The following is a 27056-nucleotide window of genomic DNA, read 5'->3' as shown; positions in this document are numbered from 1 at the left end:
TTTTTAACAAATAAATTAACTTGATACGTTAGATAAATGAGAAATATTAAAACCATTTAAAAGTTAACAGAAGTGTTACTATGGAAGCTTTAATTAACCATCATATCAAGATTGCCTCCAAAAAAATTTAAAAAATTAGTGAATAAACAGTAGTTGCTGTATTACATTTCAGATTATTACTATGAATAATAAATGTGTTGTAGCTATCTCATCCTTTGCTCTGTTTTTGCTGGCAATATTTACTATAGTCAGAATTGCTGATTTGTTAGCTCAGTACTGTCCCTAGCATTCAAAAAACCCACAAAGAAACCATTCAATATAGTTGCATTTAATATATTCGTACTTGATGGCTTTGAAATGGCTCTTCAGTCAGACAGGCTTACTGTTAAATTTTAATTGAACAACTCTGCCAAGCTGATTTTACTGGAGGTTGCTAATAGGATAACTGTAGGTAGCTGCAGAGATTGTTTATGCTTCCACCTCCAGCAACTAGTAGTATATCATTTACTGAGCAGTATTTTCAGACCAGCTTTCTTGGTTTATTGTGTCAGATGTTTTGAGCTTGCAGATAAGCAGTTCCAATGTAAACTGACCTGCCTGACAGAAGCAGATCACATGTAAGCAGAGGAGTGGAGTAGGAGAGGTGGGGTGGATTTCATTGAAACCTATTGAATATTGAAAAGCTTGGATAGAGTGGATGTGGAGAGGGTGCTTCCTTTAGTGGGAGAAGTCTAGGACTAGAGCACACATCTTCAGAATAGAAAGATGTCCCTTTAGAACAGATGAGGAGGAATTTCGTTACCCAGCTGGTAGTGAATCTGTGGAATTCATTGGCACAGGCTGGTTGTGGTTGATAAGTTCTTGATTAGTAAAGGCTTCAAAGGTTATGGAGAGAAGGCAGAAAAATGGGGTTGGGAGAGATAATAAATCAGCCAGGATGGAATGGCAGAGCAGCTGTGATGGGCCAAAGGCCTAATTCTGCTCCTATACCTTATGGTTTATATGGTCTCTAAATATGACTACCTCAAGCTGGTCTATGGTAAGCCTATTATTCTTGCAGTAACTGATAACTAAAGCCATTGAGAATGAACTTCATAGAAATTTCTTTACACTAAGGATTTGTTCCCTTCCTGTGAACCACAATATATATTAAACACGTATCATTGATTTTTTTATGTATTGAGACTCATCCATAAACCTGCTAGAGCCTGTTTGTTCTCATTATTTTGTAGGTTAGTTATCTACAGCTTGTTCCGGATGCTCTGAGTACAGATGGAAATGAAACATTACTAGCAGCAGCTGAAGATACAGTTTATTTACTCAGACCTGATACAGAGCCAAAGGTGCTTCATTCCATCTATGGAAATACTGTGACCTGCTTGGATGTATCCACTAATTGGGTTGCCTGTGGTGTCAGAAACTTTGGTTGGATAATGAGTGAAGGCAATAAGGTAAATTATTTTCTAAATCCACTGTAAGAATGAATGATTTTAAGTGGCAACAGTTGTGACAATATTTATTTGTAGTTGTATTGGTGAGAATTACTTGAAACACAAATACTACATGATAGTCTATTACACAGCAGAACTTTTTAATCAGCACAATCTTACAAAGTTGAATCAAAAACCTAATAATTTAGCATAATTGTCTCCTCATTTCACCAGAAGTACACATTTGAATTTTTCTTCTAAGCCCTGTGTTGTAATAAATCTATACTCAAAGAGGTCACCAGGCACTTACAGTGATGTGGAGGAGTACTTTTGGGGAATGAAGTGCCAAGGGAGCAAGTGGATGTTGGGGGTAGAATTCTAATTCTATCAATAAGTTTGTTTTTTTTAGTGACTAACAGATTTGCTTCCATCTAAAAGTGAAATAGCTGGTGGTTCTGTGTTATCTGCAAAATGCAGGCTGACGACATGTAATCTCATTTTAAGTGGAACCTACTAGATTACGTGTTAAGGAGCTTGCAAATCGCACGTAGCAAATGTGAATCAGAGCAGAGAACTGGCAGTGATCTGTTGGAACAATCAGATAAAGTGAAAACAAGAACTACAAAAATGAACTTGGAGTGGCTTGTATAAATTTTCAAGATGTTAGTATGATCAGTGCTTGGTATGTGTAATTGTTTCAGATAAATGCACTGTTACATTTTATATTCTAGGGAAGGTCATTGTCTTCTTGGTCACTTTTTCTATTACCCATTGTCAGACTGCCACTTAATACATGTTGACATCCACAGAAGGAGATTGAAGAATGTGCCAGTATTGCAGCTTTAAAATGAAATGACTTGCAGCTGAGTATCTAATAAATGTTATATAGCTTACCTAGCCAAAATTGTCTGTTAAATACCTCAAAAAAAAATTAGGATGTTCTGTCGATTACCTTCTCTTCAACTTGTACTCTCTAGTTAAAAGCTACTCTTCAGAAGTGCCTTAATTATCTTCGGCATATCCTTCTCAGCCACTTTATGTACCTGTTTAACCTTCAATTCCAGCAGTATACTTACAGTAGGAATTAATTTTTAAATACAAATATTAGTTGCATATATACATTTTATTAGCTGCCAGTAAGTGGACGATGCATATTAAATCTCAGGATTGTCCACAAACAAATTAAGACTCATAAAGCCATATCGCACTGAAGCAGACCCTGCAGCCCACTCTGTACATTGAGTACTCATCTATAGTGCTTCCAGTTACCAGCACTTGACCTTTAACCCTTTGTGCCTCAGTGATGCTAGACCCTTCTTACATGATGTAAGAGTTTCTGCTTCTACCGTCAACCAGGCACCGCATTCCAGGTTCCAGCCATCGGAAGTGAAAAATATTCTTCTGCAGGTCTCCTCTAAGCTTTGTGTACTTCTGTAGGTCCACCCTCGTCCTGCTTCTCTCCAAGAAGTTCCAAACAAAACTTGTCTCTCCTCATAACTGAAATACTGGCAACACATTGCAGTCTCCTCTGCACCTTCTCCATTGCAATCCCATCCTTCCTTGGTATTGTATAGGTTTTGAAATGTTCATCACAGTTAATGTGAAATTCTTATTAACAGTCTCCGAGTCTATGTCACAGTTCTACAAACTATACATTATTAAAACGGAAATCCACTACAGATTAAGAGTATCTCCTCAGTGAAGTTGAATCATATCCTATTTTTCTTTAAGAGGTATTGAAAGATTTTTAAGAAAGCAAACACTGCGAACAGTTTGAAAATATTGTAGATTGCAGTAAAGCAGTTCATGCAACATTATTTTGTACTTAAGATTTTCAAAGTTTGTATTTGTCGTATCTTTCATCTCTAGAACTAAATATAATGTAAGCACACAGAAAAATGTTGTATATTTTCACTATGATAGGGCACAGCACAGGTCAAATGATCTCCTGTGCTGTATCATTCCATTCTGTGATTAACAGAATGGCTTGATCTGCAAGCATATTGGTTCAGTCAAATCTCAAAAGTGGTGGGAAGTAATTCTGCATTTTGCTTGATTTGCCACCTGTCACAATTTTAATTACACTCACTGGTAAGTTTAATAAACAGTGGGATCTTGTAAAAAGATCATGTCAGGGTGAGTATAGTTTTCATTATGAGCAGTGGTATGAGATTAAGCTCTGTTTTTCATTTAGAAATAAGCTGTCACAACTCTCAAGAGATGTGTGTCAAGGAAGATCGTATTAGATAAATTGTATTTTCTTTTGTGTCTTCAGCGCCTGTCTTGACATCTGAGCTGGCTTATTCCAACACATATCAAAGCGTGTTTAATACTCCAGCACTACAAAGACTTCTTTATTTAATAAAAAACACTTGTAGGGCACTGGATATTTCATGGAGTGCTGATTAAGTTTTGCTTATAAGCAGTTGTAGTAGCATCTTATTCAAGGTGAAATGTGGAGAAAGTTAAAAAAAAAAGCTACTTTGGCTATACTTTGGTTCTGTGGAGCTGGCTAAAGTTGGAAACAAAGTTTTCTTCCAGTTAGTGTATTGTATTCTGTAGCCTCAGGTGACTATAATGTTGTGATGCACTGTGCAGCTAAATATACAGTTTACTTTCTTGTTAGAAATTACTTTCATTATATCAGTGCTCTAAGGTGAATTCATATCTAGGTGTCAATTGTGAAAGTGATTAATAGAATTTCAGTTTATACCTTTCATGAAATAAGTGTTGTAAATACCCCCCATCCCCCCCAACCCTCCACGCCAACCCAATTTCTTCATCCTTTCTTCATAATTCAAACACTCCATCTCAGATATAATTCTCGTGAATTTTTTCTGTGCCTTCTCCAGTGTACCACATTCTTCCTATAATGTAGTAGCCAGTACTATACCCATTACTCCAGCTGGCCGCTAAGTAGTGTTTTATTAAATCTACCATAACTTCTGTTGTAAAACTGTTGTAACCTATGCCCTGGCAATTGAAAACAAGTATCCCAAATGCCCACTTCACCACCTCAACCACCTGCGCTCTTATCTTCAGAGTTGTACATTGAAGTCTCCCAGTTCCTCAGTGCTTCCTTGGGTCCTAACTTGATTAATCCTCCCAAGATCACGTCACACTTATCAGGATTAAATTCCATCGCATTGTTAGTCCCCCTTACATACTGATCTGTATTATTCTATAGCTTACAACTGTCCTTCTTACAACACCACCAATTTTTGTGTTATAAAGCTTTCAAATCATACCTCTTGCTTTCATACCCAAATAATTAATGCACATAATAAAAAGTAAAGATCCCAGCTCTCAGATCTTTGGTGCACACCAATTGCAGAGTTCCAAACCTAAAAACAACTCTCTACCATCGCCCTCTGTTTCCTATTACCAAAGCAATTTTAGATCCAATTTGCCAATATTCCTGAATCTTGTGGACTCTAACCTTTTGAAACTGCTCCCATGAAAATACCTTGCTGAGATCTATGTCGATCATATCAACCCCATTCCCTTTTCTATATATTTTGTTATTGATATCATTGATTAATCCCTGCCTTTCCAAATGTCACTCTGAAATTTTCTTAATCACAGGCACATTGCATTCGTTTGATTTGTGAATTTAGTGGGTTTATTGTAATTGAATTGTACTGTTATAAATGCACTGCCGAAGGCGTTTTATTTTATAAGCTAGCTAAGAAAATATCTTATGTGTATAATGATCAACTTCAAACAGATCGTTTATTGATTAATAACATTAAGTCTTTGTAGAGATGCTGCTAAAATAAAACCAAAATTATGTTTAGAAATGTAGATTTCTTGCATAGACTCTTAGAAGCAGGTTTCCAAAGTCGCTTTCATTTAGAGCTTGGGCCCAATGGGATCTGACTACCTGTTTGGTTCAGGTTTAATTGGCTGAATATTTTTGGTTAGGGTTGAGTTGAGTTGTTAGAACTTTATCCAGATCGATTTGACTCCGATATAGCAGGTTTGACTGTACTATGGAGATGTTTTTGTTGGACATTTGGTCATGGGTTGGAAAATGGACTTCATTCTAATTTAGTATGGCATTTTCAGGGCATGGATATCAAGACTGTTTCTGTATTCACAAATACCTTCTGATTGGGTGTGGAAAATATAAATACTCAGATTCAAGTGAAGTTTAGATTAGCTTTGGGGTTTCAAATATACAGACAAACTTCCATTTTCGATAATACATTTTAACTTCACTGGCATATATCCATGATATTAAATCTGAATGCTGTAATGGTGGCATTGTTTCTCATTTTGCAATATTTGCAGGAGTATTCAATTTCATGGAGGAGAAAAATCTTTCAGTGTATCTTTGTACAGGTTACAATTAGGGACACAAGATTTGCATTTCAAGACTTATGGCAGTAATCCCCAGCCACTGTACTCCTTCAAAGGAATAAAATAAAAATATAATGGAACAGCCTTTTTAACTTATTGGTAGTGATTTCATTTTCTCCATAGTGAACAATTCTGTATCACTGTAACTTAAAGCAATGCATCAGATATTTCAGAATAAAAACTCATTGGAAATAGAACAGGGACCATCTTGTTTGTCTTTTTCATTTGTCCTATACATTGCTATGGTGCAAGGTCCAGTAGCCCTCTAAAGTGCAAATGCTTTACAGTTTCACACATCAAGTAAATGCTGACACGGGCTAACCAAACAGAAGCTAGGCTATGGAGAGCAGATTCTGCATCCAAACACAGGAGGTACAGAAGCTTGAAGTCACACACTACCAGGTTCAGGAACAACTACTTTCCTACAGCCATTAAGTTCTTGAACTGACCTGCATAACCCTAACTCTATGGTTAGCAATGAAACACTACAGACCACCTCTTGCACTGTCATGAACCTGTTTCTAATTGTTTTCGCAGCATTTTTTCTTCACTGTCTCATATAATTCTAGCATTGTTTATGTTCTGTGTGTTGTCTAAATTACATGCCTGTGATACTGCTGCATGCAAATCTTTCATTGTACACGTACCTCAGTGTACTTGTGTACGTGACACAGAACTTGATTTGACTTGACTTGAGTAATCCAAGTCAGCTACCTCCTAGAGACCAGCCGAAAGATGCAATTAGTTTTGTCTGATAATTTAGTTAGGAATTTAGTTATGCATTGCTTTCGAAATGTGAAATTTAAGGAAAATAGAATTACAATGGCAGGAAATATATTTGCATGCTTAGTGATGCAATGAAGAGTGGGTTACTAAATGGAAGGCAACATGAAAGGAGAAGCTATTTTAAAAAGCCATCAAATTGAGGTGTCATTTATTAAGGAAGAGTGAGTAAGGGATTTGAAAGCTGGAGGGGGAGGGGGAGATGCAAAATGATAGGAGAAGACAGGAGGGGGAGGGATGGAGCCGAGAGCTGGACAGGTGATAGGCAGAAGGGGATACGAGAGGATCATGGGACAGGAGGTCCGGGAAGAAAGACGGGGGGGGGGGTGACCCAGAGGATGGGCAAGAGGTATATTCAGAGGGACAGAAGGAGAAAAAGGAGAGTGAGAGAAAGAATGTGTGCATAAAAAGAGTAACAGATGGGGTACGAGGGGGAGGTGGGGCCTAGCGGAAGTTAGAGAAGTCAATGTTCATGCCATCAGGTTGGAGGCTACCCAGATGGAATATAAGGTGTTGTTCCTCCAACCTGAGTGTGGCTTCATCTTTACAGTAGAGGAGGCCGTGGATAGACATGTCAGAATGGGAATGGGATGTGGAATTAAAATGTGTGGCCACTGGGAGATCCTGCTTTCTCTGGCGGACAGAGCGTAGATGTTCAGCAAAGCGGTCTCCCAGTCTGCGTCGGGTCTCACCAATATATAAAAGGCCACATCGGGAGCACCGGACGCAGTATATCACCCCAGTCGACTCACAGGTGAAGTGATGCCTCACCTGGAAGGACTGTTTGGGGCCCTGAATGGTGGTAAGGGAGGAAGTGTAAGGGCATGTGTAGCACTTGTTCCGCTTACACGGATAAGTGCCAGGAGGGAGATCAGTGGGGAGGGATGGGGGGGACGAATGGACAAGGGAGTTGTGTAGGGAGCGATCCCTGCGGAATGCAGAGAGAGGCGGGGAGGGAAAGATATGCTTAGTGGTGGGATCCCGTTGGAGGTGGCGGAAGTTACGGAGAATAATATGTTGGACCCGGAGGCTGGTGGGGTGCAGAGCCTGCCGGCCCCGACGCTAGCAGGCATGAACTTTCGGTTGCGGCCCCAGCCGTTGGTCTCGGCGGCTCCAACACCTCAGGACATATTCAAAACCCAGACTCCAGCAACGACCATGGAGACATTCAAAGCGATCGCGCAACCACCAACTGCGACTCCAGCCTTGAACTCCGGGCCGGGTCTTTATGTGCTGCTGTTGTGACTCCCGTCTCCCCTTCCCCCACCACCACTCCGCAGCCCCGTCTTCCCCAGATCCCACCGTGAGCTCCTGGGCCCTCAGAGGCTCCATCTTCCTCTCACCCCAACCCTCCCCTCTCCATTGACACCCCCAGCCTCCCCCCTCCCCCCTCTGATCCCAGCTCTCATCCGTGCCGGGTCTTTACCATCCCCTCCGACCTTCAACTGTCGGAGGCAGAATGCTCTGTTCTCAGTAAGGGCCTCACGTTTGTCCCCCTTCGCCCACACCTCAGCGAGTTCCGTGTTCGCCACGATGCGGAACTTTTCTTCCGCCGTCTCCGTCTCCGAGCCTACTTCTTCGGCAAGGACTCTTCCACCCCCACCGATGACCCCTTCTCCCGTCTTCAACCCTCCTCTTCTTCATGGACACCCCGCTCTGGTCTTCTGCCTGCTCTGGATCTCTTTATTGCCAACTGCCGACGGGACATCAACCGTCTCGACTTCACCGCACCTTGTCCCCAGTCCAACCTCACTCCTTCGGAACGCTCTGCTCTCCACTCCCTCCGCACTAATCCTAACATTATTATTAAACCCGCCGATAAGGGGGGTGCTGTTGTAGTCTGGCGTACTGACCTCTACCTTGCCGAGGCACAGCGACAACTCGCGGATACCTCCTCTTATTTACCCCTCGATCGTGACCCCACTAAGGAGCACCAGGCCATTGTCTCCCATACTATCACCGACCTTTTCCGCTCAGGGGATCTCCCATCCACTGCTACCAACCTTATAGTTCCCACACCCCACACTTCCCGTTTCTACCTCCTACCCAAGATCCACAAACCTGCCTGTCCTGGCCGACCTATTGTCTCAGCTTGCTCCTGCCCCACCGAACTCGTTTCTGCATACCTCGACACTGTTTTATCACCCCTTGTTCAATCCCTTCCGACCTATGTTCGTGACACTTCTCACGCTCTTAAACTTTTCGATGATTTTAAGTTCCCTGGCCCCCACCGCTTTATTTTCACCTTGGATGTCCAGTCCCTATATACTTCCATCCCCCATCAGGAAGGTCTCAAAGCTCTACGCTTCTTTTTGGATTCCAGACCTAATCAGTTCCCCTCTACCACCACTCTGCTCCGTCTAGCAGAATTAGTCCTTACTCTTAATAATTTCTCCTTTTGCTCCTCCCATTTCCTCCAAACTAAAGGTGTAGCTATGGGCACCCGTATGGGTCCTAGCTATGCCTGCCTTTTTGTTGGGTTTGTGGAACAATCTATGTTCCGTGCCTATTCTGGTATCTGTCCCCCACTTTTCCTTCGCTACATCGACGACTGCATTGGCGCTGCTTCCTGCACGCATGCAGAACTCGTTGACTTTATTAACTTTGCCTCCAACTTTCACCCTGCCCTCAAGTTTACCTGGTCCATTTCTGACACCTCCCTCCCCTTTCTAGATCTTTCTGTCTCTGTTTCTGGAGACAGCTTATCCACTGATGTCTACTATAAGCCTACTGACTCTCACAACTATCTGGACTATTCCTCTTCTCACCCTGTCTCTTGCAAAAACGCCATCCCCTTCTCGCAATTCCTCCGTCTCCGCCGCATCTGCTCTCAGGATGAGGCTTTTCATTCTAGAACGAGGGAGATGTCTTCATTTTTTAAAGAAAGGGGCTTCCCTTCCTCCACTATCAACTCTGCTCTTAAACGCATCTCCCCCATTTCACGTACATCTGCTCTCACTCCATCCTCCCACCACCCCACTAGGAATAGGGTTCCCCTGGTCCTCACCTACCACCCCACCAGCCTCCGGGTCCAACATATTATTCTCCGTAACTTCCGCCACCTCCAACGGGATCCCACCACTAAGCATATCTTTCCCTCCCCGCCTCTCTCTGCATTCCGCAGGGATCGCTCCCTACACAACTCCCTTGTCCATTCGTCCCCCCCATCCCTCCCCACTGATCTCCCTCCTGGCACTTATCCGTGTAAGCGGAACAAGTGCTACACATGCCCTTACACTTCCTCCCTTACCACCATTCAGGGCCCCAAACAGTCCTTCCAGGTGAGGCATCACTTCACCTGTGAGTCGACTGGGGTGATATACTGCGTCCGGTGCTCCCGATGTGGCCTTTTATATATTGGTGAGACCCGACGCAGACTGGGAGACCGCTTTGCTGAACATCTACGCTCTGTCCGCCAGAGAAAGCAGGATCTCCCAGTGGCCACACATTTTAATTCCACATCCCATTCCCATTCTGACATGTCTATCCACGGCCTCCTCTACTGTAAAGATGAAGCCACACTCAGGTTGGAGGAACAACACCTTATATTCCGTCTGGGTAGCCTCCAACCTGATGGCATGAACATTGACTTCTCTAACTTCCGCTAGGCCCCACCTCCCCCTCGTACCCCATCTGTTACTCTTTTTATGCACACATTCTTTCTCTCACTCTCCTTTTTCTCCTTCTGTCCCTCTGAATATACCTCTTGCCCATCCTCTGGGTCACCCCCCCCCCCCCGTCTTTCTTCCCGGACCTCCTGTCCCATGATCCTCTCGTATCCCCTTCTGCCTATCACCTGTCCAGCTCTCGGCTCCATCCCTCCCCCTCCTGTCTTCTCCTATCATTTTGCATCTCCCCCTCCCCCTCCAGCTTTCAAATCCCTTACTCACTCTTCCTTCAGTTAGTCCTGACGAAGGGTCTCGGCCTGAAACGTCGACTGCGCTTCTTCCTATAGATGCTGCCTGGCCTGCTGCGTTCACCAGCAACTTTGATGTATGTTGCTTGAATTTCCAGCATCTGCAGAATTCCTGTTGTCATTTATTAAGACTGTATTAATAATGTTGGTGATTGCCATTGTATTTAGCTTTAACAGTGTAATTAGATTAGAGCAATTTTAGGAAAGATGACCTCACAAACAACTAGCCATTTGAGACAATTTACTTGGAGGCATTCTAACACCCTGGGACTTATATGGGAAATGGCGGATTTGCAATTGTAGATCTTTTCCCATGGTGCATGTACTCTGTAGTTCTCTCTTACTTAGTAGTTTCTAAGTGTGAAAATACTCAGTTTTTTCACGCTTAGTTGTTAAATGGATCCAAGCCCTGTCATGGTAATATTCAGGTTAAAATAGGTTAAGCTGCAGATTTAAAAGTCGATCATTTTCTAATAGCAGAGGAAAATGACCTTACGCTTAACTTTCTTTTCTTAAACTGACTCAGTTCATTTCAGAAAAACTGTAGGTAAACATTGGATCATCTGTTGCCTACCTTGCGAGAATATGTTCAGAATAGCTTTGTGTAACTGGACAGAAAGGCTGGGTCCTAAAAATATGATTGGGTAATTTACATTTGCATAACCAATCAAGTGATCCGATTTCCATACAGCTGCTGCTAGGTGAAGTTGGTACAGGTGCCTGGATCAACCTACAGGGAAAAATTAGGAATTAGTGACATCACTTTGACTGTCAGGCAGCACAATATTTACTAACTGTTTCGCACATGGTTGTGTTTATTTTCTAAAATGGAATGTCTTCATCATAATAAGAGAGTGTGTGTTTGATTGAAATGTGAAATAATTAGTTCAATATTAAATATGATCTGAACAATCTACTGGAAGGAAAGAAAGTGCTTCTTTTTTTTGTGTAGCAATATATTCATTAGTCAATAAAGTACAGTCTTCTATACAATGTTTTTGAAAACTCAGATTAGTAACTCCATAGTATCCCAAATCCTGTTGCTTTCTATTTAGTATTGTTTTTGTTTGTTATTTATCATTTTATCTCTTCAGTTTGCTCTATATCTCGGAGTAAGAGGCTGACAATTTGCAAGGTTTGTGCATAAGAAAATATTTCTCCTCTTTAAATATCATCTCAGTTTTGTCCATCATGATATAATTTCTTTACAGCAATGAATTGATCAAATGTGATTCTTTTGGCCCTTGAATGATGCTTTACCTTTGAATAAAACAAAATGGCAAAAATATACACCTCTAAAACACTGGCTTCCTCAAGAAACAGGATCATAAATTAGCTTTATTTTTGTTAGTACTGTGGATTTCTACTGTATGTGCGGCATGATTAAAACTGTAATATTCATTTTAGAAATGATTCTACAACTTGGCACTAGTAGAATGCAGCGCGATCAGATGTGCCTGCTGTAAACTTAACCGATAAATGGTTTGGCTTGTATTCAAAGATGACATCATTTAAAATAAGAGTAAAACTGCTCTTCAATTTGTTATGCATTATTCATGCACAAGTTGCTTTGTTATTCTTCCTCACCATTTACTGTATGAATTATTTCATAATTTTTCCTCCCTGGGCTATACTACAGAGTCATTGCAGATCCATCAACTGCACTTAAGTACTATGTCTCAAATCAGCCCCCCTCTAACAACAGTAGCCATCACAATTGCTGTTGCTGTGAATTTGCACTACAGATGAAGCATTTCTGTGTCCCGCGATGAACTTTTTTTATGAGCAGCTGTCATGTTATAGCTCTTGGCCTTTCTCAGACCTCAGCTGTGTGATATTTAGGGATTACCAATTTAAACTCAAGTCAGCTTTGATGATTGGAAGCATTTAAAGGTGCATCATTGTGCCACCTTAGAGGTTTTGGACACAGTGTATTCCAGGGATAAACTGACTCCAAAATTTTCACAGCCTGGCCATGCAATGCTTGTCAGACAATGTCTACCTCACCAAGACCGTTATTTTGCATCTAGTTTTTTTGTGATTACACTGGCAAAATGATAGATTCATAATTACAAATTCTATTTAAAGGATACTATCTCTGTAATAGAAACAGGTGTAAGCCCCTCGTATTTTCTCTGTCATTCAGCAGGATCATGGTTGTTCCTTTATTTTAACATTATTTTTCTACACTAACCTTGTATCCTTTGATTCCTTAATATCTATAATTCTTTGATCTCTCTGAAATACATCCAGCGAATATCCTCCATGGGTAAAAAGTCCCTCAGATTCATTACCTTCCATGTCTCTGTCCTGAATGCCTGAACCCTTATTTTGAGATGTTAAGTACTGGCTCTAAACACTTATGTATAAAATTTTTAAGTTAAATATTGAAATATAAAATCTTAAATCGAAATTGCAATGTTATTACAGTTTTGATTGTTATGATAATCAATGTTATGATTGAAAGCAACACACACAAAATGATGGAGGAACTCAGCAGATCAGGCAGCACCTTCAGGACTGCCTGAAACGTAGACTCTTTACTCTTTTCCATAGATGCTGCCTGACCTGCTGAGTTCTTGCAGCTTTTTGTGTGTGTTCCTTTGGATTTCCAGCATCTGTAGATTTTTGCGTGTTGTTATGATTCATGACGTTTTTGCAGAGTGTTACAATTTATCAAAATGCACAAATTAAATCAGTTCGGTATAATGTCCAATTCACTGTTTTATTTAGAGAATGCTAAATAACTACTCACTGGCGGAAAGTAGACTATTGTCTTATCCTGATCGAAATAGTAAATACTGATAGAAATACTAAATCCCAAAAATTTCTTCTTGTGAGATAGTTTATTAAAAATAGTTCAGCCACAGTGCCCTTCCAAGCTGTCAGTTGATTATTGGAACACAACAAAGTGCAAGTAGTCATAGTCAGCCTGGCCCCTCAAGCCTGCTGTGCTATCCAGTATAATCTTAGATGAACCTCACCTGTGCAATCTCCAAAAAAAAATCACTAGCTGCCATAATTCCCTGCACGGGAGCATTCTAACAATTTACCACCTCTGCAGGGAGAAGTTCCTATGGACTTTGGTTCTGAATGACCACCTTGTATCTTGTAACTATGTCCCCTCATTCACTTTTCCACTAATGGAAGTATCTCAGTATCAGCCCTGTCATGCCCCCTTTGGGGCCCATATATTTCAGGAAGATCACTCTACATCTTATAAACTCCAGAAAAAATACAGATCCAACTCTTTTAGCCATTTATTGTAGGAAAACCTCTATTTCCAGAAATTAGCCATGTGAATCTCCAGTGGCTATTGTATCCCTTCTCACATAAGGGCATCTGGACACAGTATTGCAGGTGCAGCTTCACAAGTACCCTGTACTATGCTAACAATACATCTTCATCTCTAAGCTCCAGTCCTCTTGCAATAGAGGACAATAAGCTATCTGTCTTCCTAATTGCAAGATCAACGTTCTGGAGCCTGAGTGATGTGCTGTGTGGCAAGAGGTTGGACTTAGGGCTGCATTGTAGAATTTGGAAATGCTACGTCTGGAGCAGTCTGTTGTGTGGAGTCGAATCGTGGACCTTATGCAAAGAAGCTCAACGACGACTGGAGGCATTTGAGATGTGGTGTTTAAGGAGAATGCAGAAAATGAGATGGGTGATGAAGGTCAGTAATATGGAAGTGTTGAAGAGAGTGAGGAGAGAACAGGAGTTGCTGAAGAGTGTGCAGAAAAGGAAGCTGGAATATGCCAGGCACTTGTTGAGAGGTGGTGGACTGCAGAGATTGTTATTGGAAGGGATGACAGAAGGAAAGAGAGAAGGAGGAAGGCAGTGAACCACTTGGTACGATAATGTGAGGCAGTGGACTGGGTTGAGTTATGCTGAGGCCAGAAAAAGAGCACAAGGTCGAAGAAGATGGAGTTGCATAGCCGCCAACCCTGGATTCGGGACGACACCCACTGACTGACTGACTGACTTCCTAACTACTTGCTGCACCAGAATTGTAACTTCTCGTGTTTCATGCACAAGAATGTGTAGATTCATTTGTGAAATCTTTCCACTTAGATAATAGTCTGCCTTTTGATTTCATCTTCTGAAGTGCATGGTCTCACAATGTCCTACACATTACATTGCATTCGCCATGTTTTATCCCCCACTCACTGAACCTGTCAATATCCGATTGCAGAGTGCGAGAATCCTCATTGCATCATACCTTCCTGCCTATTTTTGTGTCATCAGCCAACTTGGATAACTTGCACTGTGCCTTTCCCACAAAGCCATTTACCCAGTATCTAATTGTTTGGAAATCCCAGTGGTTCAGCAATTTACCCAGGACCCCATTTCCCACTCTTTCTTTTAAGCTACTGAGACATAATTTTCTGTGCTTCCCTTAACTTCACTGGGGTCCTTGTTTCACCTCCTGACTAACTCAGCGAAGGCTCTTGTTCACCAGTAGATTCTTTACCCCTTTGTCACTTTAAACTCAGCAGGAATTAATTGTGTTTCCTACACTTTATTTGAACACACTTGGATCCTGTTCTCTGCACTCCCTGTAAATTTTCTGAGGCCCTGTTTTCCCCCCACTCCCTTTAAAGTCAGCAAGGACCCTGTTTCACAGGCTTCCTATTAACTCATCTGCAACACTCATTAACTCATCTGATGTATTGGAAAGCATGTGGTGCTATGATATAACTTTTTTAAAAATGTATTAAAAATATGCTGGTCAATGAAGAGGTGCGTTCCCTAATGGTCTGGAAAATTTGCTCATCTGGTACCATCAAAGGGTGCTGGATTATCAGCGTTTTACCATATGTAGACATTAAGTAATTGAGCACCAAAAACTGATCCTTTGGTACTCCAATATTTACATTCGTCTAGATTTACTTCTCAGATAAGATGGCAGTGCACGTGCTCACAGTGGCCTCACTGGATCCAACCACCCATGTAATTATTCTTCCTTCATGTCTTTCTTGTGATCGCAAGACACTACTGGACATTGAGAACGCAAATACTGCAGGTCTACCTCCCTAGTGAGTTGCTGGAGAGAAGTGGAGCTGCACAGCATGTACTTGTTGTGTACCATGTTGCCAGCTGCTACATCCACCCAGGGACAAAAGCGTCAGAGGTGGTGCACCATCCAACAAACATTGCAAATGATTGTCTTGGACATTTTGCCTGTGATTGCAAGACACTGTTGAACATTGGTAATGTAGAGTACTGCAAGTCTGGCTCACTGGTTCATTGGGGAGACCGTCGGTGGGGGAGCTGCGTGGCCTCGGTTGTTACACGGACTCAGCCCTCACGCCGCAGTATCACCTGTTGCAGCCGCCGAGGGGAGGAGGTGCCGGAGGCGGTGTGAGAGCAAAGGTACGGCGAGCACACTGAAGTCCATGCTGGGTAGGGGGCTGGCCTCTTCCATCGTTGCTGCTGTCCAGTGTTTGCTCGGTAGAAGACAAGCTGGGTTGTGTTTGCCTGTGGCTGCTCTAGCGCGTGATGAGGAACTGCTGCATACTTGTTCTTACAGAATCATGGCTCCAGGATAACATCCCATGCACCATCTATCTTCAATGCCACTCAGGTCACAGAGCTAGTATTATCTTTTGTGACCGTAACTATATGTGCTGTGTGCTGTATGTAGCTGTATATACTATGCTTTGTACCTTGGCCCTGGGGGAATGCTGTGTCATTTAGATCTATACATGTGTATAGTTGAATGACAATTAAACTTGAACTTGAATGAAAAGGACTCCTTAATTCTAACCACAAGAGATTCTGCAGATGCTGGAAATCGAAAGTAACTCACACACACAGAGTGGTAGCTGTGTGGAACGAGCTTCCAGCAGAAGTGGTTGAGGCAGGTTCGATGTTGTCATTTAAAGTTAAATTGGATAGGTATATGGTAGGAAAGGAATGGAGGGTTATGGGCTAAGTGCAGGTCGGTGGGACTAGGTGAGAGTAAGAGTTCAGCACGGACTAGAAGAGCCGAGGTAGCCTGTTTCTGCGCTGTAATTGTTATATGGTTATAGTTTGAGCCAAGACTGTTGGCTCTTTATTCCTCTCCATAGGTGCTACCTGACCTGCTGAGTTCCTCCAGCATTTTGTGCGTGGGTGTTACTCTAGATTTCCAGCATCTGTAGAATCTTCTGTATTTATTATTTGCTGTTCCACTGCAAAGTCTCTTCAAGATTTTCCTACCCCAAAGAAGTTTAAGTCTTCTCTTTGACAGAATTTCACTCACTGCTCCCTGTCTGTAATCTCTGCCACCCTCCAACTCTTTGACCATTTTATTCTAACCCCCTGTCTTCTATATGGTAAACAATTTTCAATCCATGGTAACATACTATGAGTTTTTATTCTGTACATCAGCCTTTTTTTCAAACACTTTATCATATACCTTCTGGAAATCCCAAGTACACTTAATCCACTGGTTCTCCTTCATCTTGTTTTTCCATTAGCATTTCTGAAAATGTAGGATTTATCTATAAGGCTAGAACAGAACACTTGAGAACCCCATTTAAGAGCCATGCACCTAAAATTCCCATCCAAAAGCATAATACCTTGTTCCTGTTTTAGCCTTGCTCACTGTCACTATAACTGATCCATTCTAAAGGACAATTTATACTTGTGCGTCAAATTGACGCTGTATATACCCTACGCCGTAGGCTGACATGCACCTCCCTAAAAATGTAACTACGCGTCGTGGTGACGCAGACCGCAACAATTGGTCCGCTTGGTAGCATCGCATTTCTTCCTACGCTGCAATAGCTTCCCATTGGGCGACTGTAGGGCAGGGAAGGAACTCTGGCTGCAATGCTTTCCATAAAGCTTTACAGACCTCCGAAATTATGGAGACCCTGTGCTTGACACCAGTTTGTAGCTAGCTGCTACAGCCTGTTGACTTCCACCTGAAGCTAAAACTCGAATGGTGATTGCCAGTCTCTGAGTATACTGTGCGCACACTGATGTGAAATAAAAGGTTGGAGACAATGAACCAAATCGTCAAATCTACCTGCCGACACCTAAAAATATTTGAAATGCATTTCCTTGTCCATGTCTCTCAGTGGCTGGACAAGCACAGAAAATTCACCCTCCTTCAGTTTCAGTCGCCATTGTTTGAAGTTTGAGTTTCTTCGTGTTGAGTTTCAACATGAAGAAACTCAGCGCAGTGGCGTAGAAACCCCACCGCCAACTTGCGTTTTGGCGGTGAATTGCAGAGCGACGCAGATGCACCAACACACAAGTATAAATGTTCACAACGGCGTAGCCCACTTGCGTAGGCTACAGCGTAAGCTAGTACGCACAAGTATAAATCAGCCTTGAGTCTCATCATTACTTGCCACTCTGGGAACTATGATGCCAGTAGGATTTCAGGGCATTTAAGCTTGCATCTGATCGAACATGCATTGCAGCCGCCCCACCTAGTGCTAGCTATAGGAGACAAAGCAGGAGTCCTGAAGTATCAGTTCTTAACTTAATTTGGTGGGTCTGGAGGACAATTAAGCACTGGCAACCAGCTCTCTGCATCTTTATTTCAGTTTAGGCAAGAAGCTCACAGGGAGGAATTAAATTAGGCCTGGGAGGTAAAATGCTCCAGCTGTGAGTGCGATGACATTAGTCACACCTATTCACTAACCTATGCCCATTCACAGACACTACATTTTAAATTTAGTTATGCTTTTAGCATAGTGAAACAGCCCGAAATGTTTCAGTGGAGTGGCAACCAGTAAATATCTTGGGGCAAATAAGTGAGTAACAGTTTGTGCTGCATAAAATTAAAATCATATGTTTTCTAAGTTACTATTGGTTTTCATAACTGTTTATAATTCTATGCTATGCACCCAGGTTGCAACTACCACTTTCCAACTACTCAAGATAAGGAAATTCTTCAAGAATTTACTGACGGCATTGCCTGATGAATTTATCAAGGTTCTACCATGATGGAACTGTTCCATGTCCTGCTTATCTTGAGGCTATTGTGGCCTCCATTCAAATGAGAAACATAATCTTTATCTCAGCTTTCATCTCATCAAATATTGTTACATGTTGATATTGAATTCCCTTTCAATATCCTTTTACTGAAGAAAAAGAGTTTTTGCGAGCAGAGTTTCAGCCTGATCTTTCTAGAATACAATTTCTCAGTTCTGTTCGTTAGAGGAATTATTTTTTGTGCTTTTTTCCATTTGTTCAATATGTTCTTGTATACTGTTCATTGCACGCTAAATATAGTCTAACGGAAGTTGTATACGAGTTTAGTGTAATTCCCTTGCTTTCCAGTTCTTTACGATAAATAGTTAAGCCCAATAGTTTATTTTACAGCTTTGATTTGGTCATTACTTAGTTGCTTATTCATTTTAAATGTATATTTATCACAATCCTAATTTGCATTGACTGCATCCTAATTTAATACCATGTAATAATTTAAAAAAACACTCCAAATACTGATCTTTGTGGATCACCACTAATTGCTAAACTTAGTAACTACTGTTTGTTTTCTATTCAGTAAACAGCTTGTTACCCATTCAACTACTTGTCCTCTGACACCATACATTATGTTTTTTTCCTAATATGTATAACCTTATAAAACGACTTTTGAAAATTTAACTGTTAAAAATTTATTGCATTCCAATTTCTGGGGTGAGGGTAGTAGGTTGTTCCAGGTATTCAAGGAGATGGATCAAGCACAATCTTCCCTCTGGAGATCCATTATGGTTAATTTTTATTGCTTTGTACATTGTAAAATATTCTTCTGTTGCTAGAAAGGTGCAAATGTATATACCCAACCCAGAGCAGAGATTTTGTCTTTTTTGATGCCTTAATTATCTTCCCCTTCTTATGCTACTTATATTCTCCCTCTCCCCCTCAACCTCCACCTCCACCTGTCCCTGGTGACCTGCTATGTCTGTATATAATATCAAATGAGACATAATGGATGACTCAACTGCACTCTGAAGTAGCCAAAACACTACACAATTAACAACACCAGCACTGTATTTAGGAAAGCTCGTTACCACCATCAAAGGCAAGATTGGATTGGATTATCCAACAGGAAATTTGGTAATCAGTAATAAAGGTTTGATTGCATGGTCCTACCAGATGATTAACAGAAAGCACTGGGTCACATATCTCAGGCCTGACCTTTTTAGGTATGGCTGCAGCACATCCCTATCCATTGTAAATAAGGATACTACTGAGAAATATCACCAAGCTTTTCCATGTCAGTCACCTGTGAGGAAGTTGTGTTTCAATACAAATGTTGGAACCACCTTTACCTTCTTTTAAATTGCATAAATATTCCTCTCTACTGTAAGGTCAAAGCTCCACACTTTACTCATTTTCAACACTTTCTCTCCTCTCTCCCCTCAACCCTCTCCAATTCCAGATCCTGCTGCTTCTTAGGTGTCACTCAACCTCAGGCCTTAGCTCATGTGGAGGAACACACACAACTGCTGGAGGAACTCAGCAGGTCAGGCAGCATCTATGGAAAAGAGTAAACAGTTGATATTTTGGGCCGAGGCCCTTCTTCAGGCCTGTTTACTCATTTCCATAGATGCTGCCTGACCTGCTGAGTTCCTCCAGCATTTTGTTTGTGTCGCTTTAGGTCTCAAGCATCTGCAGATTTTCTTGTGCTTATGTAGAGGTTCGGGTTTGGTGGAAGGTCTTGGTAGAGCCAGAATCATTGAAATCGGAGGCTGCCCACTGAAGCAAGGACCAGTGATTGTCCCTATTTGCCAGCGGGCAGAAGGTTGGCATTTTGGCAATCATGCTATTGATTCTGCCAATCTGATCACCCTTCAACCAAAAAAGGGCAAATAATGGTCATTACTCAAGGGTATTATTGGTTGCTTAAGATGAGATCTATCTAATGCAAGTGAATATTGGCACAAAGTCACTGTACTGTGGTCAAGGTAAAGTGTTTATAGTAATTGTCACTCAAGAAGCATGAATTATACTTTCCAGCATATTCCTTTGTGTGCATGATAGCGCTTAAAACAATTAAGGGTTTACAGAGTGCAACGTGTTATGCATTTGTTGCACTCTTCTAAGTGCCATACATCTATGAATAATTTATCAAACAGGGAAAAGAAAATGGATGGCTTGTTTGGTCAGCTTGGAAAGAAGAAATGGTCCATGATGCTTAAAGCATCTTCATTTATCAATCATCTGTACTGAGATTGCTCATGTTTTTTTTATCTTTCTCATTATGATAATAGCTGAATCTAATGGTAAAGTTCATTTGGGATTTGTAAATTAGTAATATCTTCTCATAAGTAACTTTTAATCCTGTTCTAATTGTGCAATATTTCGAGAATGTAAGTTTCAGTTATTATGAGGCTGTCTTCAAAGCTTGATTAGTCTGCCAGTTCCATAATTTATTTGGTTTGTAACCTTTTGCCGAATTGCAGTCAGTTAATTCACAAATGTCGCTTTCTTTGTGAAAGATAATTGTTTAAGTACAAAGAAAAGCACCAGAAAAAAATTGAAACCATATTGAAGAGGATTTCCTTCATGAATAATCAAGATTGGTAGAAGATTGAGACTGAAAATTTGGCCAGGCTCATATTCTGCATCAGTAGCCTCAGTGAACAGAATATAGTATTGCACAGAGAAATGGGTGAAGTACTGATAAACAAGCAATGCAGTCTTCCAGAAAACTTGGTTCTGCAAAATGTTAATGTTGGACAAGTATGTTAGATCATAAATGATGATAACTGATATTTCTTGTATAATTTTACATTAGAATTTATTTAATTTTATACAAATGAAAATGTTAAAGTGATGCCTGTCTTTAGTATTCAATAGTCTATCTTGAAGCAAATTTTGATTATTGGAAGTTAATGGGGGGAGTAGGGGAGATGATGATTGAGGAGTGGGCAAGTTTGTAACAGAAGGGATAGTCCTTGCAGCATTGCCAAACATGAAGAGATAAGGGCCAAATACTGTAGATTGCATGTGGAGTCTGGTGACATGGAAGACAAAGGTGAAGATAAAATCAAGGAAGACACTATCTTGATTTTGGGATGTGGTAGAAGAAGTGGAAGAAATGGAATGGGCCAAATCTGGCCCTGGTCAAGTGTATGAATCCTTGGTTGAGGAAAGTGCTTGCCTTAATGGAAGCTTTGGTGTGAACGTTAGCATCTTCAAAGTATGTGGAAATGGAGAAGCTGGAAGCATAACAAAAATAGTCACAAGAGATAGAAGGGGGAAAAGTAATCAAGGTAGCTATGGGAGTCAGCAATTTAAAGTGAATATTGGTTTCTGGCCAATAACCAACAGAGCTGAGTACGTTTGAGTAAGGGAATGAGAGAGATGGAGATAGAACAAGGAGAAGGAAGAGTAGAAATTGACAGCATGAGTTCATGAAAAGTTGTTGTTCAGTGTGAGAGTAAAAACAGAGATTAACAGCATCAATACTGAAAAAGGTGATGTGATTAGCATCTTTCTTAATTACTATCATGTAATAACCCAGCAGCTTGTATAATCGTAGCTATCGTGGCTTGAGAGAGCCAGAACCTCTGTTTACTACATTTGTGTTGTAATTTTAATGTGGATGGAGCACAAAACCAGTTTTCATGAAAAATGAGAATAAAGTTCAGGCAAAGCTTTCTATCATGTGAAATGAAAATAAGGTAAGTCCTGGTAAAGTGGTATTTTGAAAAATATTTAAATCTGAAAGGAGAAAGGGGGAGAGGTAAAAGTACAGGAAATGGACTGAAAACTGTCCATCGCTGGTTGAGGAAAGTAGAAAATTTGCTGGAAGTATTGTTTAGAAAGTCACCATATCAAAGCAAGTGCAAAAGGAAAAAGTGGAATGGGAAATAGACTCCATACAAGGGAAAATGGGAAAAAGTGTCATCAGTGTAGCTATAGGAATCAGCATGGTAGAGTGGTGGTGTTAGAGAATCTGAGAAAAAAAAGTAAACATGACAAAAAATGAAACAAGGGGAGGGAAAAGTGAAGATTAGTAAAAAAAAAGGTAATAAAATATACCTGGTCATTGCAAGAACAAGAGAAATAGCGGGAATAATTGTAATCACTGTGTCTATAGCAAAACTCTTAGAAAGAAGATTCTCTCAAAATTGAGATAGCTAAAGGCTCTGTCACCATTTGAAGTTAAAAGAATAAGTATCAGGTGTGAGAGCAACAGTACAATTTGCAAGTAGTGATATTCAATGTGAGAGAATTAGTTTGAAAGTAGGTAGACATAGAAAACGTGCCATCACTATGAATCACCAAGAGTCAAAGAGGAATGGAGTCTGGTTGTATTTTTAAGAAGAAAGCACATATTAAAAATTAGATTTCACCTTTTCTTGGTGCAATAATACATGACTATGTTTAGAACTAATGCCTATTTCAAAAATGCAAAATTGGAGTCAAAATTCTTTTTGAAATGGTGTTACACTAGAATCCACTGATAAAATGAGACCTATGCAATTCTCAATTGAATTTCACTAATCACTTCATTTTAACATGCAAGTATAGTCAGCATAAGTTAGCAAATGATTTGTTGGTCACTATTGTAGGAGGATTTGAGTACAAGACTAGAGGTGCTTTGCTCCATCTACATCAGGGACTGGGGAAATTACATCTGGAATACAGTGTCAATTTCGAGGCAGCGTCAATGTTATCGACAAAGCAGTAGGTATTCTGCAATAACCATGTCCTAACACTACTTGTAAAATATTTCAGCCTAGGAATTCCATGCTGCTGAGAAAGGCACATTAAGCATGTAGTTGTGACAGATCAATGCCAGGTTTGTGGAAGGAACCATTACAATATTCTATTGCGCAGAAGGAACATACACAAATGAAGATTATGAAAATGGCATCTGGACATTGCTTCCAATGCCATAGCGCCTACCTAAGCACCATTGTGGGGCAGTGCCAAACTGTAAAGCGGACAGGAAAACAAAATTATGAACCTTGAGATAAATGTCTCAATGCAAGGCTGATAATCAATGTATGTGGCATAAAAATAATAACTTTCGGAAACTAGCTAAAAAGGTCTCCTAACTCGTTTCTCGTCAACTGTTCTGAGACTTTCACCTGGGATTCTTCACAACCTTCAATATAAATGATCCTTATCCTATGTGTCTTTTGTCCAGGTTGTATTTGATTCAGGCTTCAGAGGTGATGCACTCTATATACTCAAACACTTAAATAAGTTTATCAAGTGATCTTACACTATTGATTAATCATGGCTTTGTTGATTCTACAATATCTACAGATTTTTACACTTTAAACTCTTGTGGCAATTTACTTTTAAGCTAAAAAAAAAGGTAGCATTACACCAACTTTGAAGCTTTGTAATATTTACATAAATGCAGTATTCCATTTGCTTAGTTCTAAAACACTTTCCTAACTTTCTCAGTGGCAGTCATTTTACTGTATTACAGGATTGCAAGGCCACGGGCCAAGTAATTCCATTTCATAGTCGAATTATGACTCTCACCAATATTCTCTCTGGAGAGAAGATCTGAAAACTGTACAATAAATCATTGCAAGCATTCAAAAGATGATTTATAGTACTTTTATAAAGTAGAGTATTTAAATCATCTGAATGGTTAATTTTGATAGGTTTCATGTGTTTTGAATGACTTGTGGTCAGGATCACTGCAAACTAATTGCACTGATTTATAATTACTGTTAACTCCAGCTGACATGGGTGGTAAGAATTCATAGTCCAGGGTCTAGATGAAATTACACATAATCAAAAATCCTGGAGCAACTACTTGCTACATCTATCCTATCAACTTGTGAGGTCCTGCTAATGTACTGGTGGAGTAAATCTTACTATCTTCTGTTCTTCTCCATTGCAATTGATAGAATTCTTCAGTTCACCATTATAGTACAAGAAGAATAGGGTAGATTAACAACTTTGTACATAATTGACTGTTTTGTAAAGAAGCTTGATCTATTCTCTCTCCTAAACATTTAGGCTAACAAATTTAATGTACAGCATAGGATGACTAAACTGTAAGCCTTTTTACTACAGTAATATGTAGCCCCATGATTCATATATTATAATATAGACCACTTAACCACTTGACTAATGCCTTTTAGATCAATACCTTGTGTTTTTAAATTTATTAATACATTAACAAAGACCCCCTTATGTTACTAACACATTGAAAGCTTTAGTGTCATATTTCAAACAACAAGCCTTCTGTTTCAATTAAATAGAATGTATGTGGATTATAAATTTCATATGTATAAGCCAGCACCGAAATAACCATGTAACAATTGGCTTTTCTTGCTGCAACAGAGATTGAAAAAGAAATGTTTGAGTGGATTGAAAAGTTTGAGTGTGTTTTTCAGACTCTTAAATCTATGGTCCAAATGATTATTGATGCTCAAATAAAATCAATAGGACATTTGGATGGGGGAGAGAGAGAAAAAGACCTGTGCCATCAGAAGACAGCATGATGCCTCACTAGTTGCAGGTGGCGTACAAGAGGCTTCAGGTTTCTCTCGATTAGGGCATTAAATGTATCATCCACAGAACACTATCTGATGGAATAGAATTCTGATTTTCATGAGCACTGCTCTTAACAGCTCAGAACTCATTTTCAATTATATGCCGAGTCCACTTCTCATTGTAGTGCTGGAGGCTCTCCAAGGCAGCTGGGCTTGCAGAATTTTTGGTTGAGGGTTTCCATTGAGGCTTGTATGCTTTGGCACTCACAGGGGTCCTTGATGTTCTGGAAATACTCCTCCTGTGCAAATCCAGCAGTTACCATGATGGCCACCCAACCACCTGGGCTTGGGGAAAACCTGCAGCATTTGTGGGAGGATGGAATTCACGGAGAGCTGCAGTCTTCTACCACTTTCAGTAAGTGTTGTCTGCAAAGTCTCTGAAACACCCTCTCAAACTGAATTCAAGAGCTGAAGATTTCAATGTAGTTGAAACAGTTCTTTGGCAATTGCAGTGAACGATCTTAGTGTTAATTTTCAGTGCAGTGTCCTCATAGTGAATGGCATTTAAGCATTGGTTGAGTGTATTCCTGGAAATATAATGTTCATGACTCATTATCCTCTTATGTGTACGTTGTATGTTAAAAATCAAATCTGGTTGCGCAATCAGTGAAATCACATTCAGGTCATGTGTGATTTTGGTTACTTTGAATGGTAGCAGGACCCCAAATTAGAGGAACACTCAAGAAATATCAGATGACTACTTTTAGACCTGGTTCTGTGGTCCATTAAAAGCTTTAGTCAGCTTCTGTAGCACTCTCATCAGTTTCCTTTTGGACTTTGGTGGGTTTGATTCTAATCTAGACTCTGTAATAGGAAACGTCACATTTTAGCAAAGATCTCAGTATGCCTCAAGTTATTGGTTTGATTGCTTTGCTTTACATCTGAGAGTATGAGCTATTAACACTTGGAACCAGGGTCCACCCGTTCCATGGCCACAATGGGGTATTGACAACTGGAAATTTTCCCAATGACAGTGAAGTCAAGTCCCGAGTTGGAATGGACTGCACAGAACGTATAGTATGTCATATTGGGGTTGCGGGGATGAGGAAGGCTATAGTTTTGGGAGGAGAGTAGATTGTGACTGAGGCAAGAGGGAGGACTGGGAAATGGAGATAGGGAGACAGCATTTTTCACAGAGCTAAAATCGGCAATGGCAACATTTTGAGTGACAGCCAAGATGTGAGGGGTTATTGTAGGGCCGAGTAACAAAGAGACTTCATTGTGAGTAAATAGAGAATAATAGTTTCCACTAGCACATTAAATGACGTTGGGACACTTTTTTTCCATGGGTGCTTTTCTTATTTTTGTTTGAAAATGAGCAAAAGGTTGGTTGTTAAAGTGTAGACACGAGAGATCGCAGATGTTGGAATCTGGAACAGTCCACAAAAAGAAATGGAGGGAATTGAGAAACAATGTTTTCATGTGGACTCACTAGTACAAATGAAGGGTCTAAACCCAAAATGTCAACCATCCAACTCTCTCCATAGATGCTGCCTGACCTACTAAATTCCTGCAGCATTTTGTGTGTGTTGTTCAAGATAAAGGAAGTGAGAACAGAAAAAGCTGAAAATAGTCAGCAAATTAAGCAACATTTGTGGAGAAACAGGTTTAAAGCTTCAGATCAAAAAGATATGATTAGAACTAGAAAAAGTTAAAAGTTAAATTTGCAGAGAATGGGGAGGACTGGAACCAACAAAGGGAATATCTGCGTTATGGGTGAGACTAAGATAAATTAATTGATGTAAATATGATGATGCCAAATGTGAAAAGGCAGTGAGGCTTATTAATTGTTGTTGATCTATTAGGAAGAGTTATAAATTAAAGGTGATGGATGAGAATTGAGGAAAGCAAACACTTGAACCTTGAGATACAAGTGCTACAGATGCTAGAACTGAAATAAAATGGTGAATGCTGGAAATGCTGAGCATCTCAGGCAGTAGTTACAGAAGCAGAAAAATAGAGTTACCAAAGGAACCACTGACTTCACACCCTTAACCAAGAACCTCAAGCTAAACAAGGAAAAATTCTTAAAATCCCCAAACACTCACCCTTTCCTGCACATTGATTTTCAAATCAGTCACACAC

The 27056-nt window shown here is 40.4% G+C and overlaps 1 protein-coding gene across 1 annotated transcript in view; it reads left to right on the top strand.

The window, feature by feature from the left end:
- fbxw8 (F-box and WD repeat domain containing 8) overlaps positions 1-27056 on the top strand; it is a 142423-nt gene that overhangs the window by 78648 nt on the left and 36719 nt on the right. The window contains exon 7 of the mRNA XM_063034072.1: positions 1233-1451. Within this exon, the coding sequence (XP_062890142.1) occupies positions 1233-1451 (219 nt within the window). The remainder of the gene's footprint in view (positions 1-1232; positions 1452-27056) is intronic.

Source organism: Mobula hypostoma, chromosome 27 (genome assembly GCF_963921235.1).
Source record: "Mobula hypostoma chromosome 27, sMobHyp1.1, whole genome shotgun sequence".
Taxonomy (NCBI): domain Eukaryota; kingdom Metazoa; phylum Chordata; class Chondrichthyes; order Myliobatiformes; family Myliobatidae; genus Mobula; species Mobula hypostoma.
The sequence above is the reverse complement of the archived record's forward strand: the minus strand, read 5'-3'. Positions and strand labels throughout refer to the sequence as shown.